Below are 20733 nucleotides of genomic sequence, written 5' to 3'. Positions count from 1 at the left end.
TCCCTTTACTCCACTGTAATACTTGTACGTCTGACTTCTGCTTTATCAAATGTATTGCTAAATTTATTATGGATAGAAAAGGAAAGTTAATAGAATGTTATTTATTACTTGAGAAATTAAACTGGAAATATGCAGGTTATGTCAACGGTGATCAACCCAATGTAATGAAACAAATACCACAGTTGATTCTTTTCCACCTTTATTAGTAGCAAGCTACGAGAGAGAACATTCCATCTGCACTCAGAGTCAGACACTCAAAGTCTCTCTCTGTCGAAGGACAGAGATACAGAGTTTTTTATACGATCTTTGTCATGAATGCCATCAACAGTGATAGTCTGAGACAAAGGCCACGTAATCACCTAAAACAGAGGTAAATGTACTTGACAAAGAACACTTCATCACATCAGGCAGAGGTAATCAGAAAACAGAGTATAGATTGTTACATCCTGCACGTGAGACAGGGAGTCAGCAGGACAAATTGATCCTTTAACATCCCAATACAAAAGAACAGTCAGATCCATAGACATTCCGGCTTCTCAAATAGAGCAGACTTAGTAATTTAGATGACACTTCACCAAAATTAAGAAAGGAATGTAAAGAATATCCTGCCTTATCTCCACCTTTTTTTGAAACCAAAAGGTGTGAAAAGTTAGGAGACATCTTCTTGTGGGTTTTGTAAATTTATAATCCTTATTTTCACTCAAAGAAGCAGGTGTGAATTTAAACATGAAACCAAAAGGTTTGGAAAGTCAGAAGACAACAGCTGCTCAAACTGCAGCCATTCTCAAACCAGAATACACAGACTTAACCTTACTTTATTGATCCCGAGGGAAAGTGGGTTTCGTTACAGCCGCACCAACCAAGAATAAGGAAGAAATATAGCGATATAAAACCATAAATAATTAAATAATAAGTTAATCATGCCAAGTGGATATAAGTCCAGGACCAGCCCATTGGCACAGGGTGTCTGACACTCCGAGGGAGGAGTTGTAAAGTTTGATGGCCACAGGTAGGAATGGCTTCCTATGACACTCAGTGTTACGTCTCGGTGGAATGAGTCTCTGGCTGAATGTACTCCTGTGCCTAACCAATACATAATGGAGTGGATGGGAGTCATTGTCCATGATGGCATGCAACTTAGACAGCATCCTCTTTTCAGACACCACCATCAGAGACACCAGCAGAATCAACAAACTGTGCCAATAGGCTGGTCCTGGACTTATTTCCACTTGGCATGATTAACTTATTATTTAATTATTTATGGTTTTATATCGCTATATTTCTTCACTATTCTTGGTTGGTGTGGCTGTAACGAAACCCAACTTCCCTCGGGATCAATAAAATATGTCTGTCTGTCTGAGATTGCCCAATTCCCTTAAAACTTTATCAGTTATACTTAAGTTTTATGGAGCTTTGTTGAAACTATATCTGGAGTTCTATGTTTAGTATTCATCTTGTTTGTTTTAAACAGGTTAAGCAAGTTCTTGGGAGGTTTACTAGACTGACACCTGGGATTGACTGGCCAGGCTATTCACTTAGAATCAGAGGTTGGTTCCTGGGCTAAGGGTTAATGTATGAAGAGAGCCTGAGCAAGTTAGGCCTGCATTCACTGGATTTTAGAAAAGTGAGAGAGGACTTGATAAAACCATGTAAAACCTCGAAGGAATATGACAGATTGGGTAATGAAAGGATGTTTTTGTGAGATGATTCAGAACTAGGTGTCACTTTTTTAAGAAATAAAGGGTCATTCGTTTAAGGTGAACTGAGACGAGCTTTTTGTGTTTCATGAGATTTTGGAGCACTTCTTCCAAAGAGGTGGGAGGGGTCTTTGAATATCTATGTATCCTGCTGTAAAAAATTGTTAAGTGATGAAAGGTACCATTTGTAGATGGAGGTGCAGAGTTGAGACAGTAGTCAGATTGGTCCAGAACTTACTAAATAATGGAGCAGGTTTGAGGGACTGAAATGGCCTCCTATTTGTAATTCATGAGTATGTAAATGAGTAAAACTAGATACATATTGTTTTGTAAATTGTAATAGGATATTTATTAGAGGTGTGTCAGTATCCATCTATGTTTTAAGGTTTGTTCTCATATGATAGTTGCTCTTAGATCATGTGAAGTTCAAAGCATCTTGCTATCAACTGAGGAAAGCAAACTGCAAAGCAGCTAGAATTAGCTTGTGTCTCCGATGTCCAAAAATGGATGTCACAAGTACATCAATTAATTTGCTAGCTTTTATGCTTTCTCATTGAAATGCATAAAAATGCTAAAGTAATTGATAGCATGGTTGCAGACTCAATATCTCTTGGCTGGAGTGTCAGGAGGCAAGAACACATTCTCAAGATTAAGGGTTGGTCATTCAGGACAGATGAAAAATTTCTTCACCGAGAATGTAGTAAATCTCTGAAATTCTCTACCCAGGAGAGCAATGGAAGGATTGTTATTGAGTAGCTTCAAGAGAGATCAATACATTTTTAGTTTTGGGAGAATGGGGGGACGTGGGGTACTACAAAAACTTCATGTTGAGGTTAAAGCGCAGTCATGATCTTGAATTACGGAGCAGGCAGGATTGATTGAATGGCCTTTGTTCATATTTCTTACATTTCTATGTTGTCCCTAAGCTTACATATAATTAAACAAAAAAAAAGTAAATAGTGAACATCTCTGAGAGTCATTAAGAGAAAAGTACAGTAATTTGATTTTTGTCAATTATGTTAAATGCATTTTATAGGGCAAAAGAAAGTAATACATCTTGCTGAACAGTATCTTTCAATGACTCACCTTGTGACACTTTGAAACAGCAATTGGCAAGTACAGTTAAGTGAAAACACTGGAAATTTGTAAAGGCTCCTTATCATTTTGTAATTGGGGTTTCTTTGTTAAGTTATTTTAACATATTTAATTATTTATAGAACCGGGCCTTTTGACTGTTTTTTGAGGAACTCTAGACTATTTGTGTGCATGACAACACAGTCAGTGGGACTTTGAAAACAGCTTAACTAAAGCAATATTTAGCATAGTAAGTGCTGGAGAGATTCCTTAATGTGAAATAGAGGCAGGATTAACACCAAAGCCTACTTTTACACTGAATATGATCATGGTTGATCCTCTTCCTCAAGTTCATGGCTGAGCATCAATAACAGCTAGGGGTTAAGAGTTCTAAAAAAAAATTGCAGCCCTCTGAGTAACTTCTTGTTTAATTTCAAAAATGCTGACCTCTAACATTGGTACTTCAGCGAGAAGAAACAGCCTCTCAGCATTTGGCTATCTCAAACCTTATGTTTCTGCAGTAATTCTTCTCACTTGTTGATGCACCATCAATAACTCTCGGAGACGTGAGTCGAGATAGGCTTTTATTGGCTGGAAGAAAGCACAGTCAGCAGCGACAGCAGCAAGAGCTCACCACACAACATCCTGGAGACTGAGGGGGGAGCAGTGCCTCCAATCGCCTTTATACAGGGGTCTGTGGGAGGAGCCACAGGAGCAGTCAGCGGGGGTGGGGGGGGGGCGTGTCCAGACAGGTAAATGTAGTTCACCACATTTGTTTAAATGATATTGTATATAAAGCAATTCAAGTAAATCTTCCAGAATACTGAGGATCAACTCAGTGAATCAATGCTGGACTGCAACCAAGACTTTGTTGGATTCGAAGATCAAAACTTTGCACAGTTAAGCTACTCACTGGAGTTACTTTTAAACAGAAAAAGTGGGAAGTTCTCATTTGTGCAGTTGGAAATTGAATTAATGTTATTGGTTGATAATCTTTCATCAGGAAAAGCTAGAGATTTTTCTAGCTTTAAGATGAAGTTCTAAGATGCAAGAGATAGGATTTCTCTGTCCTCGCATTCTACCCCAACACATCATCTACTGCAATTTCTGCACATAAACGCACCTTTTTCCTTACAGAATTCCAAATGGATAGTTTTGACCTCATGCTTCCATCTCTACTAATACCCACTTTATTCAATAACACATTCTAATTTAATCACAGAAATCCAATAACCTGCCTCTTCTCTTATATTCTGCCTTCCCACTATTCAGAACCCTAAAACCTTCCTAGTGTTCATGGTTCACAACATTGTCGTCTCTATGTCAGGAACTAAATGCAGATTGAGCAACTACTTTGCAGAATATCCCTGTACAGTGCACTAGTGTGATTATACTTCAACTACAACACAGAGTCTTGCCATCTTCAGAAGTTTTCTGATGACTCTGCCATAGTTGGATGCATCAGCAAGGGAGATGAGGCTGAGTACAGGGGAAACTTTGTCACATGGTGCAAGCAGAATCATCTGCAGCTTAATGTGAAAAAGACTAAGGAGCTGGTGGTGGACCCGAGGAGGGCTAAGGCACCAGTGACCCCTGTTTCCATCCAAGGGGTCAGTGTGGACATGGTGGAGGATAACAAATACCTGGGGATACGAATTGACGATAAACTGGACTGGTCAAAGAACACTGAGGCTGTCTACAAGAAGGGGCAGAGCTGTCTCTATTTCCTGAGGAGACTGAGGTCCTTTAACATCTGCCGGACGATGCTGAGGATGTTCTACGAGTCTGTGGTGGCCAGTGCTACCATGTTTGCTGTTGTGTGCTGGGGCAGCAGGCTGAGGGTAGCAGACACCAACAGAATCAACAAACATATTCGTAAGGCCAGTGATGTTGTGGGGGTGGAACTGGACTCTCTGACGGTGGTGTTTGAAAAGAGGATGCTGTCCAAGTTGCATGCCATCTTGGACAATGACTCCCATCCACTGCATAATGTACTGGTTAAGCACAGGAGTAAGTTCGGCCAGAGGCTCATTCCACCAAGATGTAACACTGAGCGGCTTAGGAAGTCATTCCTACCTGTGGCCATCAAAATTTAAAACTCCACCCTCGGAATGTCAGACACCCTGAGCCAATAGGCTGGTCCTGGACTTATTTCCACATGGCATGATTAACTTATTATTATTTAAATATTTATGGTTTTATATTGCTATATTTCTTCACTATTCTTGGTGCGGCTGTTAGGAAACCCAATTTCCCTCGGGATCAATAAAGTATGTCTGTCTGTCTGTATAAACTTCCAGATGCCACACTCAAATCCTTGCATTACTTTTCTTTACCATTCCAAAGCAACCTTGGGAAATAAAACCTTGTCTTTCAACTAGGTATTTTTAGATTTTGTACTGAACACCAAGTTTGACAATTTCAAAAGGTCCTATTTTGCAATAAGTTTTATTTTAAAATTTAGATTCAACCATCAGCTTGCACTTCAGCATTTTAGACTGATTGTTTCTTCACTTACCAACCCAACTACCCTCTTCTCTCACCATGCATTTCCACTGCTTTTCTCCCCTGCCTCTCAATTTTGTTTTCTACTGCCCTCCCAAATTTCATTATATCTTAAAACTTACATCTTACAGATAAGGAGAGGGGAAAAAAGGGATAAGAGTGAAATTGCAGTCAAGTGCCCTTTCAGCCATGGTAGAAGGAATTAATGGTTGCTTCATGCATGGAACATTTTTGTTTGTCTTTGTAATGTTTATGTTTTCAGAAACATTATACAGGCAGTCCGTGGATTACATACGAGTTCTGTTCCTGAGTCCGTATTTAAGTCCGTACGTGAGAACAAATACATCTTGTATTTTTTAGTGTCAGTCAAACGTTTGTCTTAGTATATAGTATATATTTTACCTTTCTATGCATATAAAACACTTAAGAAACGTATGTATTCCAATAATTAAGCCACTGCGTTGCTTAGTAATAATTGTAGCTTTCATTGGGGCAGGGCCTTTCAAATGCTCCATTATTCTCACTTTATCCGTTATCCTTTAAAATTGTTCTGATTGTTGACCGACTGTAGCCTAATGCTTTTCTAATGACTGATGGCGTTTCACCTCTTTCCAAATGCTTTATTATTTCCACTTTATTTTCAATCGCGATCGCTTCCCATCAATGGAACAGAAACACTGTGGGCATCGGGTCCCGACCTCCGCTGGCTCTTGAGGTCCGCTGGGTCTTAAGGGCCAACGTACACCGTCAATGGAACGGAAACACTGCGGGCAGTGGGTCCCGAGGTCTGCAGGGTCCTAAGGACCACTGCACTGAGGCAGGCTGAATGGGACAAGTGGGGGCTGTGCTAGGTTTGCATATTTGATCATCCACAATATTCCACATGGGAATTTAAACTGGAGGTGGCAGTGTTTTTTTTTTACGAGGTCAAGTTGCGAGCTCGATATCAACCCGGCACGGATGGTATGTGAGTCACTGGATCGACATCAACCCGGCACAGAAACCTCCATTCTCCAGCCCGGCGCTGATCTCACTGTGCCACCAGCCGACTGGAACGGGGGAGGGGGGGTGGTTTCAGGGTGAATCTTACTAAGAAAATTTTAAGCCAAATACAAAGTTAAACACTCAACACAGTGTCAACGGCAACGACTTAAAATGGCGCATGGCATTCTCCTTCCACGGTTCGTAAGTACGAGTTGTCCGTAAGTTGGATGTTCGTAACTTGTAACTACCTGTATTCAGTGTTTTATCTTTTTTCCCCAAACTGTCCTGGGACCTTAAATCTTGCTTCTTAAATATTTGCTTAAAAACTAAATTGTTAGTTGGCCTTTATTTTTCTGTACTTAATTGAGTTATTCAGAAGTATCGTATACTACTCAGGTAAAGATAAAACCTTTCCTATAACTTTGTAGAAAGATTAATTTATCTTGCTGTAGTGACTAAGGAGAGCATTATTATTTGTCAAAGTCCAGTCATGGAAATAAACACTTTCTATATTTAGATATTATATTGTAAAGGCAGGTTCACTTTATTCAAGATTCAAGTTTATTTGTACATGGAAATATACAGTGAAATGCATTGTTTGAGTGAACAATCAACACACCTGAGGATATCCTGGTGGCAGCACACAAGTGACGCCACACATTCCGGCACCAACATAACAGAAGAACAAAATAACAGCAGTAAACTAAACTCCCTTCCTCCCTCCCTCCCTCCCGCCCATGCAGATACAGTACATAGTCCTTTAGACCATAATATCACAGGAGCAGCATCATGCCATTTTGTCTCAGCTCTGCTCTGCCATTCCATCATGGCTAATATCCCTCTCAACCCAGTTCTAACTTTTCTCTGTAACCTTTGACATCCTGAATAATCAAGAACCTATCAACCTCTGCCTTTAATACACCCAATAGCTTGGCCTGCACTGCTGCCTGTGGCAATGAATTTCATAGATTCACCACCTCTGACAAAAGAAATTCCTCCTTGTCTGTTCTAAATGGAGTTCCCTCTATTCTGAGGCTGTACTCTCTGGTCCTAGAATCCCCCACTATAGGAAACATCTTCTCCACTTTCACTCTATCTCAGCCTTTCAATATTCCTTGGATTTCAATGGGATAACCCCTCGTTTCTTCTAAACACCAGTGAGTACAGGCCTACAGCCATCAAATGCTCTCGTATGTTAACCCTTTCATTCCTGAGATCATTCTCATGAGCCTCCTCTGGGTCCTCTCCAATACCAGGACTTTTTTTCTGAAATAAGGGGCCTAGAACTGCTCACAGTGCTGTTTGATCAATGCCTTAAAAAAACCTTGGAATTATATACTTGCTTTTGTATTCTTCTCCTCTCGTAATGAATGCAAACATTGCCTTTGCCTTCCTTACCACCTACTCAATCCTGCAAGTTAACTTTTAGGGAATCCTGCAAAAGGACTCCTAAGTCCCTTTACACCTCTGATTTTTGAATTTTCTCCACATTTAGAAATCAGTCAATGCCTTTATCATTCTACCAAAGTGCATGACTTCCCTACAATTGCTCATTCTCCCAGTGTGTCTAAAGACATTCTGTAGACACTCTGCTTCAACACTACCTGCCCCTCCACCTATCTTCATATCACCTGCAAACTTGGACACAAAGCCATCAACTTCTAGACACCCTGCTTCAACACTACATGCCCCTCCACCTCACCTGCAAACTTTGTCACAAAGCCATCAACTTCTTCATCTGAATCATTGACATATAACATGAAAAGAAGCGATCCCAACACCAACCCTGCAGAACACTACTAGTTACCAGCAGCCAACCAGAAAAGGCCCCCTTTATTCCCACTCTTTGTCTTCTACCATTCAGACAATCTTCTAATGGGCTCTTATTTTTTTTAAAAATAGTCTTATGTCCAGCACGTTGATAAAGGCCTCCTGAAAGTCCAAATAAACAGTATACACTGGTTCTCCTTTGTCTATTCTGCCTGTTATTTCCTCAAATAATTCCAACAGATTTCCAACAGACAAGATTTCTCCTTAAAAAGCAATGCTGACTTTGGTCTATTTTGTCAAGTACCTTTAAGTACCCTGAAACCCCAACCTTAAAAATAGACTCCAGCATCTTCCCAACCACTGAAGTCAGTCTACCTGGCCTATAATTTCCATTCTTCTTCCTCCTTTCGAAAAGAGTGGAGTGATATTTGTAATTTTTCAGTACTCCGGAAAGTTATTCTTGAAAGATCATTACTAATGCCTCTACAGTCTCTTCAGCTACCTCTTTTAGAACCTTTGGGTGTCGTCCATCTCATCTACCTTAAGATTTTTTTGCTTCAAATGTACTTTCTCCTTGATCATAGAAACAACACCCACTTCTTCCCCCTGACACTCCTGCATTTCAGGCATTCTGTCAATGTCATCCTGAGTGAAGACTGATGCAAGATACTTATTAAGATTGATGGCCATTTCTTTGTCCCCCATTACTGCCTCTCTAATGTAATTTCCCAGCAGTCCTTACATCCACTCTTCTCTTTTATTCTTTATATATCTATCAGGAAAGAAAACTTTTTGTAATCTTCTTTATATAAGCTTACCTTCATATTTCATCTTTTCTCTCTTTGTGGCTATTTTAGTTGCCCTCTGTTGGCTTCCCACTAATTGTTGCTATATTATATTACCTCACTTTAGCTGTTATGCTACCTTTGACTTCCCTTTACAGTCATGGCTGCTTCATACTCCCTTCTTCATATTTATGATGTTTCTTTTCTGCATCTTCTGAATTGCTCCCAGTAACTCCAGTCATTGCTGATCTCCCACCCTCCCTGCTAGTGTCCCCTCCCAGTCAACTTCGGCTGACTCCTCTCTTATGCCTCTGTAATTCCCTTTACTCCTCTGTAAAACTGATACGTCTGATTTTAGCTTCTCCTTCTCAAGCTGCAGGGTGAAGTCTGGCATATTATAATCACTGACCCTTGAGTGTTCCTTTACCTTAAGCTACTTTCTCAAATCTGGGTCATTACCTAACACCCAATCCTGAATTGTCATTTTCCTTGTGGGCTCAACCACAAGCTGATCTAAAAAGCCCAGGGCAGGCTGTCTTCTTTGGCCTACAGCCTGTAGTGGATTCAAGGCTCAAGCATACAAATCCTGAGCTGATGTGGTGCCTTCTAAAGTTATCAATGATGTTATGTACTATCTGACTCAACATTGTGTATTAGTTATTTGCAATCATAATTCTTAAAGTATAGAGATCACATTGACATATGTAGAATTGTTCTTTACATGCAGAAAATGTGAATTAAATATGTTTATAAAATGCCACAAGTAACCCACAATCCCTTAAACGATGACATATCTTTTCTCTGTGGAGGCAGTAAAGAGAAGAGAAATAGAGAGAGTCCTGGAATAGACCGTAGAAGTGGTTTTCAGCATTGGTGATAGGGGTACAGGAAATTCAGCAGTGAGAGTGGGGTGTTGGACAAGATGGCAGCAGCAGGGATGAAGTCCTATATGCTTTTTCAAAGTTTTTGCATTATGTGAACACACAAGATATGTATGTAGCTCAGCTTAATGCAATAGTTGTGTTCCTAAGACATTGATCATAAAGAGTTGCATTGTAGTACTACTGGCTATTTTTGCCTTCAAAGTAGATTCCCCACCATAATCACAATATAACTAATGCAGCCTGTGTACTGCAAATAGGTTCCCTAATCCATTAATCATATATCTAACTTGCATTATGGAAAGGTGCATTACAGCGGAGCTAGCTGTATTGGTTTGGGATGATATGATTAGTCTAGAACTTGGATGTTAGCAGGGAGCACACATTAGGGATGGTTTTCCAGTCATTTGTTTTAGTTGCAAAAGTGCTTATTCACTGTATACTGGTTTACATGATTTTAACCTGAAATAATTAAAACATGTTGAAAATTAAACTGATATTAAAAACTGGTGATGTGTGAAAAAGGCATATTTTGAGATGGTAAACTCTAAGAATACTCATTTTTAAAAGCTATTGTGTCCTGTAGTTTGATGAGTATTCACACTTTTAAGGTACTGCCAAAGTGATGTCACGAGTTTGATTTTAAAGAAAAAGGGGTTTGTAATTCTTACAGGTGTGTTAAATGGTGTAGTAGACACTATCTATGTAGATGTATTCCAAGTATTTGTAGGATGGGTAGTTTCTAACATATCACTAGTAGTATATTTTGCATGACTTCATTGGAAAAGGACTTTTAACACATTTTCCATGCCACAGTGATGCCATATACTGTAAATCTAAAAGATCTATTTTTATTGTCTATCCAGAGTCTTCATTGTCATATCAAGCTTGGAAGGGAAGATGATGATCTGGAGTATTTCAGTAGTAGTGCAGCGATACAGAGAGCTGTGTTACGGAGGAGAATGTGGGTAGACTGAGTGATGAGCTGGATGAATGGAATGTATTTTTGGTGTGGTTTCTGATCACTTGAGTAAGACATCAAGCAGTTGACAAGAGATGTGAAATACACTATACTCCTTTAATCCAGGATACTTGGGACTTTTTTGCTGGACCACCGGATTTTCCAGACTCTTAGATGTTATTCTTATCAATACTCCCATACAGTTTCAATTCACTTTTAGCAGTAACATTTTGAGAGAACCCAGTAAGTTTGTTTGTTTTTTTAAAAAAAAATTTTTATTAGTTTTTCAAAACATTTTACAAAATTAAAAACCCCAAATCCCAATGAGGAGCATTAATACAGTGCAAGATTAAGCATACAATAACAATATGCTACAAAGGAAGAGAATTTAACAAAAAAGCACCTAAATTAAAGACAAGTGAGCTTAGTGTCCTCCCCAAGCCCCACAACACAAGAAAAAAAAACAACAACTCCAGACCAACCACCACACAGTATAAAGAGTATAAGTCCGGACAGTCAAACTCCCAGACTGTGAATACACTTAGCAACAGAGGATAATAATGCCTACTACCAGAAAAAAAAGGGAGCTGGAAGCAAGGGACTGAAAAGAAGAAAATAAAAAGAGAAAAAAAAACCCTAGTCAGGAGGAAGATTATGAAAGTACTCGATAAAAGGTCCCCAGACCTTATGGAACTTTAGATCCGAATTAAGAACTGAATAATTAATTTTTTCGAGGTCCAAGCAGGCCATAATGTCGTTAAGCCATTGCGCATGAGTGAAGGTATGGTGAACATGTGAGAAAAAAGAATAATCTCTCTCTGTCGGATGGAGGAAACGCCATATATCAGAGATACCAAAATTAGAGAGAAACGATTGAATAGCTGAGGCAGATTTAGTAGGTGATCTGGTAACAGAGGACGATCGGTCCAGTTTAGGATCCAACCAACAGTTGAAGTCACCACCCAGTATAAGAGAGTATGAGTTTAAGACTGGTAATGAGGGAAAAAACCGTTCAAAAAAGTTAACATCATCAAAGTTGGGGGCATACAGGTTTGCTAGTGTAACTTTAGTGTTATATAGTTTACCAGAAACAATAATAAAACGGCCATTTGTATCAGATATTTTATTATGGAGTTCAAAAGGAATATTTGAGTTAATAAGAATGGAAACTCCCGTAGCTTTAGCGGCAAAGGATGAATGAAAATGCTGACCCGCCCACTTTGACAGAAGCCTGGAGTTATCAGAACAACGAATATGAGTTTCTTGGAGGAAAGCAATGTCAGCTTTGAGTTGTTTAATATGTGAGAATACCTTCCTCCTTTTAACAGGGTGGTTCAGTCCCTTTACATTCCAGCTCACGAATTTAAGTGCACTAGCCATTATCAATTACTAATGCATAAAAGGCAGCAGGCATATAAAAAGTCAAGCAGTACAATAGCAGTCTGGGAGCAGAGATGTAAACATAGATTCGTAAGGTCAAAATATAAACATGTCCTAAGCAATAAAGAGATGTTGGAACTGGAAAATTCACCCCACCCGTACAACCCAAAACTAGACGGCTACCAAAACAAGTAGCTAGCTCTACCAAAAAAATTAACCCAAATACAACTTCCAGATCTGTGTCATTAACAACAGTTCCGTATAAATACTATAGCAAATAATAACTAGTTTATGCACTAGAAAACATAACTACAGATTAGAACACCTTCTGCAGAAATATAAAACTTAATACAGAGAAAATCGGAAGAAAACCAAAACTAACCTACCCGCGAAAAATTATAGAAGAATAAAGTAAGAGAAAGGGAAAAAAAAAGGTAAGGAGGAAAAAGAAAAAAGAAGAGAAAGGGGAAAATTATAAATTCAAGACGAGTATTTATCGACCGTTTACAGAGAAGGGAGAAAAAAATTCAGAGATTAGAAAAAAAAAGGGTGAAGAAAAGAAAAAGATAAAATAAATAAATATTTTAAACAAAGGAAAAATAAATCGGCAGTTGAACTGTGAACCGACAAACAGGGAGGCCTTCACTAAAGACTTCAAACCTCCAAAACAAGTTAGAGTTAGTTGTAGAACTCTGTAGGTAAAGTTATACAAGAATAAAAATAGATTACACACACACCAAATCCCGGGAGAGATTGTCAACAGCCCTTAAAGTTTCAATGAATAATGTCTGAGTGATTCAAGTGAATTCCGAGTCCAAAGAAAGTAATTTTACTACGAGGAGTACTTATCCACCATTTTAGGAGGTCCGATCAGATTCCGAAGATGACTGGATAGCCGGAAGACTTGCCACAAACGCTTCAGCTTCCTTCGCTGATTTGAACCACTTGAATTTCCCGGAATTAAGCTTGATTCGTAGATCAGCAAGATTACGAAGGGAAGGTTTGAAACCACGATCAAAAAGCACTTTCATTACGCCTTTAAACTCAGCGCGCATCTTTAAGGTCTGGGGTGCAAAATCTTCCACAAAGCGAATGGTTGTATCCTTGAAGGAAGCGACCCCCTGTGACGCGCCTCTACGATCAGACTGTGTTTTACCTGGTATTGATGGAAACTCAAGATTACTGGTCGCGGGCGGGAGCCCAGAATTCCGAGGGGAACGTAAACTCTGTGTGCCCGTTCGAGCTTGGGCGGCTTCGGAAGCAAATCTTTCCCGAATAACTCACAGAGAAACTCGGCGAAAAACTTCACGGTTGATCCCTTTTCAGTCGCCTCTGGTAATCCCAGAATTCTGATATTGCAGCGTCTGCTACGATTTTCGAGATCCACCATTTTGGAAAGAAGTTTATTAGATTTTTCCTCTAAGCTGGAACAGAGAATCTTCAAGTATCGAACACGACTCTCTAAACCTTCAGAAGTCGAATCGATGCGAGATAAGTGTGCAGCATGTTTGTCCACTTTATCGTTGATCCGATCCAGTTTGTCTTCTAACTGTTTGAAAGCGGTTTTAAATTCCTTTAAGATTTCGTCTCGGAGCTTTCCAAGCGCAACCAGCGTCTCGTCCGACGGGGTCATAGTTTCTTTTCTCCCGGATTTAGAACTCTTGCTAGACATTGTAAGTTAGATATATTCACAGGCAAGTAAGAGATACCGAAATAATTCCTAACTAAGGTTTAAAAAATGAAGACATTTAGTGCAAAGATAGCGACAGTAACGGAACAAAAGTTCGGAGCAGCTAAACAATCGCCATCTTACCGGAAGTCCAGAACCCAGTAAGTTTAAAAGGAGCATGGGAAACAAAGTTAAATTTCAAGGAAGTGTGAGAAGCTGTGCCAGGTACCAAATTTTCCCAGTTCCCAGATAGTCTGATAATTTGTTATTGGATCCATTGTAGCGTTATTTTGCTTAAAATGGCCTAGGTTACAGACCTGTGGATATCACTGGATACCAATAAGGGAAAAATTACTATTAGTATTTTATTGCTACCAGCAATAAAATATTTTAATAATTCAAGCCTTATAATGTCAGCAGCATCGTACTTCCTCAGTCACAGGCCTTCTTTCATTGATGAAAAGAGTTATTTTTCCATCTATAATAAGTTGGAGGAATCATTACATAGAATTTGTTCTCCAAAATTTTGAAATAATCTAGAACAGAGGTTCCCAACCTGGGGTGCACGGACCCCTCATTTAATGGTTGGGGTCCATGGCATAAAAAAAGTCTGGGAAACCATGATCTAGAGCCACCTTTTAAAAAAAAAAGTAATTGGTATGATTAAGATGGTTTTGCGTGGCATTCCTTCTGTTATAAATTTAAATTTTTTTGAACTTGTCATGAGTAATGCTGTTAGACATGTACTCTTCTGAAAATGGTTGCATGACTTTTTTAAATAATATTTTTTATATATCTAACTAAAATGTCTTCAAAATATTTTGCTTCAGGGTTGTCGAATATTTCTGGTTAAGAGTTAGATTTTCCTTCTTAATTTGAAGATATATTCACACTTGGAAAGAATTCATTTAATTATGTACCATTAAATGAACACTATATTGAAATGAAGCCTTTGGCTGGATGTGGTGTAATTATACTTTGTGCTAGTAAATGGAAAGGAAGAAAGAAATGAATTTTACTTATCTTACCACGTAGAGGAAATTGGATTGAAAATTAGTTTGAAGGTTGAGGAAATGATTCTTTAAAAAAATGGCAAATCAAAGATGGGTATGCTTATTTGAGAGATCTGAAGGGTATTTCTTTTGGGCATTTAATAATTGTGCCATCAGAAAGTACCATCCAGCATCTTTCTATACTTGGTGGTGGTTTTGCGTCATATACTTGACTGCTTTGTTAACTGTAAATTTTGGAATTTAAACAAAGGCATCTTGTACTTTTATTGTTTGTCATTTTAATTAGTGCTACATTACATGTCCTCTATTTCTTTTGGTTTATATTTTGCATCAGTGAGAAGGCCTTCATTTTCACCTCGATGGTCCTAATATAGTGATTGTTATTACTATTTTAAAATGCTTATAAGTCTATGACACAGTATTTGAAGCAGAATATTGAACAATCTAAAGTTAGAATGTGCTTATTGAGGTAATAGATGGAAATTGGTAACATTGGTAAAATGGAAATGTAAAAGGACATGAAGATGTTTGTGCTTAAATTCATATATTCCAAAGTGAAGCTGCTGTTTCACCAAGATGGTTTTTTTCCTCTAACCAATTTTTCTTTCACCACTGTATTTTTCTCTCTTCCTGATTTAATATTTAAGTCTCCCATTCCAATTACTGTTAATTCCCTAATTCTTCAATCTGGTCATAATCATGTTCAGTTGCATTGATTCATTCAGATCCCACCTGCCTCGTTTCCCCTATTGTGCCAGGATCAGCATATTTATTCAACAACTTTACACATTCTTAAAACTTTATTGTTAAAAAGAAGTCCATAAGACATAGGAGCTGAATTACCCCATTCCACCCATCAAGTCCACTGCCATTTCATCATAGCTGATCCTGGGTCCCATTCAACCCCATATACCTGCCATCTCACCATATCCCTTAATTCCCTGACCAATCAGGAAACTATCAACTTCTGCTTTAAATATACCCACTGACTTGGCCTCCACTGCAGTCTGTTGCAGAACATTCCACATATTCACCACTCTTTGGCTAAAAAAATTCCGCCTTCTGTTCTAAAGGGTCGCCCGTCAATTTTGAGGCTGTGCCCTCTAGTTCTGGATACCCTCACCCAGAGGAAACATCCTTTAGTCCTTTCGGCATTCAGTAGGTTTCAATAAGATCCCCATGCATTCTTATAAATCCCTGTGAGAATGGGTCCAAAGCTGCCAAACACTCCTCATATATTAACCCCTTCATTTCCAGAATCATCCTCGTGAACTTCCTTTGGACTCTGTCCAATAACAATACATCCTTTCTGAGATATGGGGTCCAAAACTGTTGACAATGCTCCAAGTGCGGCCTGACAAGTGTCTTATAAAGCTTCAGCATATCTCCTTGTTTTTGTATTCTAGTCCCCTTGAAATAATGCCAGCATTGCATTTGCTACCTTCACCACAGACTCAACCTGTGAATTAACTGTCTGGGAATCTTGCACGAGGATTCCTAAGTCCCTTTGCACCTGTGTTGTTTGAATTTTCTCCCCATTTACATAATAGTCTACACTATTGTTCCTTTTACCAAAATGCCATATTGTACATTTCCCACTGCTTTCCATCTACCACTTTTTTGCCCATTCTTCTACTTTGTCATAAGTCCTCAGCACTACCTACCCTTCCACCTATCTTCATACCATCCGCAAACTTTGCCACAAAGCCATCAGTTCCACTATCTAAATTACTGACAAACAATGTGGAAAGTAGCAGTCTCAATACTGACCCAAGGAACACGAATAGTCACTGGAAGCCAACCAGAAAAGGCCCCCTTTATTCCCACTCGCTGTCTCCTGCCTATCAGCCATTCCTCTATCCATGCCAGTATATTTCCTGTAACACCATCGGATTTTATCTTGTAAAGTAACCTCGTGAGGCACCTTATCAAATGCCTTCGGAAAATCTAAGTAAATGACGTCCACTGCCTCCTCTTTGTCCACCCTGTTTGATACTTCCTTAAAGAATTCTAGCAGATCTGTCAGGCAAGATTCCTTTTTGAAAGGAAACTCAACCATGCTGAGTTTGACTTATTTTATCTATGTACCCTGAAACCTCATCCTTAATAACACTTTCCCAGCTACTGAGGTTAGGCTAACTTGCCTGTAATTTTCTCCTTTTTTTGTCTTCCTCTCTTCTTAAAAAGTAGAGTAACTTTTGCAATTTTCCAGTCCTCCGGGGCCCATGCCAGAATCAAGTGATTCTTGAAAGATCATGACAGATGCATCCATCCAATCAATAGCAAATAACTTGAACATTCTGCCACATCAAATCATGCCTCTGTAACTCTCGAGGTATGTGGCAGACCAGCTGTTATTTTTTTTATTGCTGTTGGGTTTTACTTTCAACAGTAAATGAGGTACTTTACTGTGAACTGGGCATAAAGTGAAAATGCTCCAATTCTTGGCACAGGCCTCAGAGATTTACAAAGAAATTTATTTTGTGTTCATACTCAATGTTATATACTGTAACATGGCAGGACTAATGTATATTTGCCTAACATTGTGTGTTTTCTTTTGTTTAATCTGATATTAGGTGAAGCGTACATATTCGCATGGTACTTACAGGGCTGGTCCAATGCGACAGATCAGTTTAGTAGGAGCTGTGGACGAAGAAGTTGGGGACTATTTTCCAGAGTTTCTTGATAGACTGGAAGAATCTCCGTTTTTAAAAGTAAGTATTTTTTTAATGATTGGAATCTACAGGTATTGACAACTGTTAGGAAATGTTCTGGACTGCATGTATGGTGAATACAAAAACATAAGAAAATAGGAGTAGACCCCAACCCTGCATGCCATTCAATATTTTCTTAGCTGATCTGCCTCAGGCTTCACCTCTTTTTTTTGTGTGTGTGTCTTTTCCTGATAGCCCTCAATTTCTTGATCACTAAAATGTATCTACTTCCTATTTAAATAACCTAACCTCCAAAAACCTCAGGTTCAGAGAATTCTAGAACTTAGCAATTTGTGCACAAAACTCATGTGACTAACCTCATCATTCTTCCAAGCAATAGTCAGTCATTGTTTAGTGAATGGAAAGAAATAATTTGTTATTGAATACCAGCAAATGAAAAGTAACACTAAAACCTCATCCATGTCTATTATGATCTGCTTAAAATCCTCGAGTGCTATCTAGTTTATCTTTGTACAAATACATATCTTTATACAAATGCAAGATCAATTGGATCATAAACCATTTGAAGGACTTGCCCAGGGATTTAAATTTCAAGCAATGTCTAATCATGTAATATCTGTCAAGGTTGGAATAATGGTAGTTTATTTGTGAAAGCACAATTAAGTTATATTGTTGTTATTGCAAAAGTGACCGAAATAAGTAGTAATACAAAAACTCTGTGGTATGGCATGTTTTGAATCTTAATTCGGAGCTGTACTAATTAAATCTAAATCAGATTTAGTTAGAGGTGTAAAATTAACAAAGATCTGTACTATCAGTGAGCTCTTACAATATCAGCCAACAGCGTTTCTGACTTTGCAGAACCAACTGTTCTTGGAATCCTTGTCTAACCCAGAGAGTATTTATACTTAAAAAAAACAGTTCACCTCAGAGGAGGAAAGTGATTGTGAGGCCATTTTTTGTGATTCAGCACTAGTTAGGTCTCAAAGGTATCAGATGGGGAAGTTTCAGCTATAACAAGCATGATTTTAAAATAAAATGCTGAAGTTAAGTGATTTAGTTTGGATTTTCATAAAAATTAGAGGAGATTTCTGGTGACTGCTTTTGAGCAAAATTTAATTTTGTCAAGTGTATTTTTCTCCTTGGCAGGTATTTTTCTTTGATCTTACAGAAGAACAATATTTACTTGCCTTCTGACTCAGAAAGATTCTATGTTATTAAATGAGGAATTAAACCAATACAAGTGGTTGCTTTGGTCACTTACATTTGTCCCTTCAACTGAAGATAAATTTATAATTGTAATTAGCTATCATAAGTATATTGAAATTCATTTTGAAGGAATTTGGTTGAATTTTGTAATTCTAACTTGGACAAATTTCTTTGTGAAGGAGACATAATAAAATGTGAAATTTTTTTGTTCCTTTTTTCTGTTAATAGCGCACATTGCCATGGGGATCACTTTCTAGTCTCAAACTTAAGTGCCGTAAAGAAAGTGATGATGGTCCTATTATGTGGGTTCGTCCAGGAGAGCAGGTGATCCCTATAGCAGACATGCCAAAATCACCTTTTAAACGACGGCGGTGAGTTCAGTGCCTAATGTATTGTGTTAACCAAGACTGTAATTTTATCTTCTAGATGATAAGCAATTGTGGCTCACTTGCAGTCATTTTCCCTTTAGCTGTTTTTCATAGGAATAAGCTCTACAATCTTTGCTTGCCTTAATCACCATTTTTTTTTCAGTTTGTATAATATCAGAAATGTTGTACTCCAGAATTAATTAAGAATTTAGGCATCCATTATACATACCATGCAAATAAAAATAAAACCTAAAAATACTGAACATGCCAAGCAGCATTCATGGAGAAAGAAAAAAACATTAATGATTTGGGTAAATGAATAATCAATAGAACTTAAGCTTCTGAATTTCATATTTAACTGTGGATGATAGGGTATAATAAAACTGGGATTAATGTAGACTTAATGTATATAGGTGGTTATGGTGGGTGCTAACTTGATGAGCTGAAGGGCTTCCTTCTCTGCTGTAAGTAGTGATTCTATCGCTGTATAACTTTGAGAATCTGTGATCCTTTGACTTGTATCTTTCAAACCTACCACTTAAATTGAAAGTATTGTGGCGACCCACTTTCTGCGCAGGCGAACCGGCTCACAAATAGCCAGCACGCGGGGAGAGACTTTGGTAATGCACCTCTGATGTCATTTCCGCCCGGAGAGGGCGGGCGCTAGGGTTTGAAATACCAGCTCTACGAAGTTTGAATAAACTAGTCTCGAAACGACTTACTGACTGCGTGTAGTTATTTCAGCGCTGTGTGTAGCACATCGGTACATTGGTGACCCCGACGGTCCAAACAGGATTTGGACCAAAGATGACCAACTCTTCATCTGTTCACGCAGTTTCGCTACAACTGCCGACTTTCTGGATGCTGCGACCACGCGTGTGGTTTAGCCAAGCAGAAGCCCAGTTCCAGATTTGGCAAATATCCTCTGATTCCACGCGTTACTACCATGTGGTGAGCGCCCTTGACCAGGAGACGGCCGCCCAGGTTGCGGATTTCATACAGTCGCCCCCGGAAGAACGCATATATGAAGCATTCAAGGCGCTGCTCATTGGGACCTTTGGCCTCTCACGGTGTGAGCGGGGTGCCCACATGCTTCACCTGGACGGTTTGGGAGACAGAATTGATGAACGAGATGCTTTCCCTGGCTGACGGACACAAGCCCTGCCTCATTTTCGAGCAAGCGTTCCTAGAACAACTGCCCGAGGACATACATCTGCTGCTGGCCGACGCAGATTTCAGCGACCCCCGGAAGGTGGCGGCCCGGGCAGACGTGCTGTGGAAAGTCCGTCGGTCAGATTACCAGGCCACGCGCCCAACAGCGGACCAGACCAGGCCCGGCAGGGGGGCGCACACAACACAGAGACAGGAGTGAGGAGGCCAGTGAACAGTGGTGTTTTTTATCACCAGCGGTGGGGCACAAAAGCCCGCTGTTGTCGCCCGCCCTGCCAGGGCCAGGGCCAGCTGCCGCTAATGACTATGGCAGCTGGCCACCAGGACAGCCTCTTGTACGTCTGGGACAAACAATCGGGACGCCGCTTCTTGGTCGACACCGGAGCGGAGATCAGCTTCTTGCCCTCGACGGGGTACGACACCCACAACAGGAAGCCAGGACCCACCCTGAGGGCTGCAAATGACAGCACGATACGGACCTACGGCACCCGCACAGTGCAGCTGCAGTTCGGCACCAGCCGGTTCACGTGGGACTTCACACTGGCCGCCGTGGCCCAACCACTCCTGGGGGCGGACTTCTTGCGAGCTCACA

General features: G+C 39.6%; 1 protein-coding gene across 1 annotated transcript in view; it reads left to right on the top strand.

Annotated features, from left to right (window-relative positions):
• LOC140738787 (lysine-specific demethylase RSBN1L-like) overlaps nt 1–20733 on the top strand; it is an 87452-nt gene that overhangs the window by 46744 nt on the left and 19975 nt on the right. Inside the window, exons 3-4 of the mRNA XM_073066619.1 lie at nt 17296–17433; nt 18832–18974. Of these exons, the coding sequence (XP_072922720.1) occupies nt 17296–17433; nt 18832–18974 (281 nt within the window). The remainder of the gene's footprint in view (nt 1–17295; nt 17434–18831; nt 18975–20733) is intronic.

This window comes from Hemitrygon akajei, chromosome 14 (genome assembly GCF_048418815.1).
Source record: "Hemitrygon akajei chromosome 14, sHemAka1.3, whole genome shotgun sequence".
In the NCBI taxonomy this organism is placed as follows: domain Eukaryota; kingdom Metazoa; phylum Chordata; class Chondrichthyes; order Myliobatiformes; family Dasyatidae; genus Hemitrygon; species Hemitrygon akajei.
Note: the sequence above shows the minus strand (reverse complement) of the source record. Positions and strands in the feature narration are given on the sequence as shown.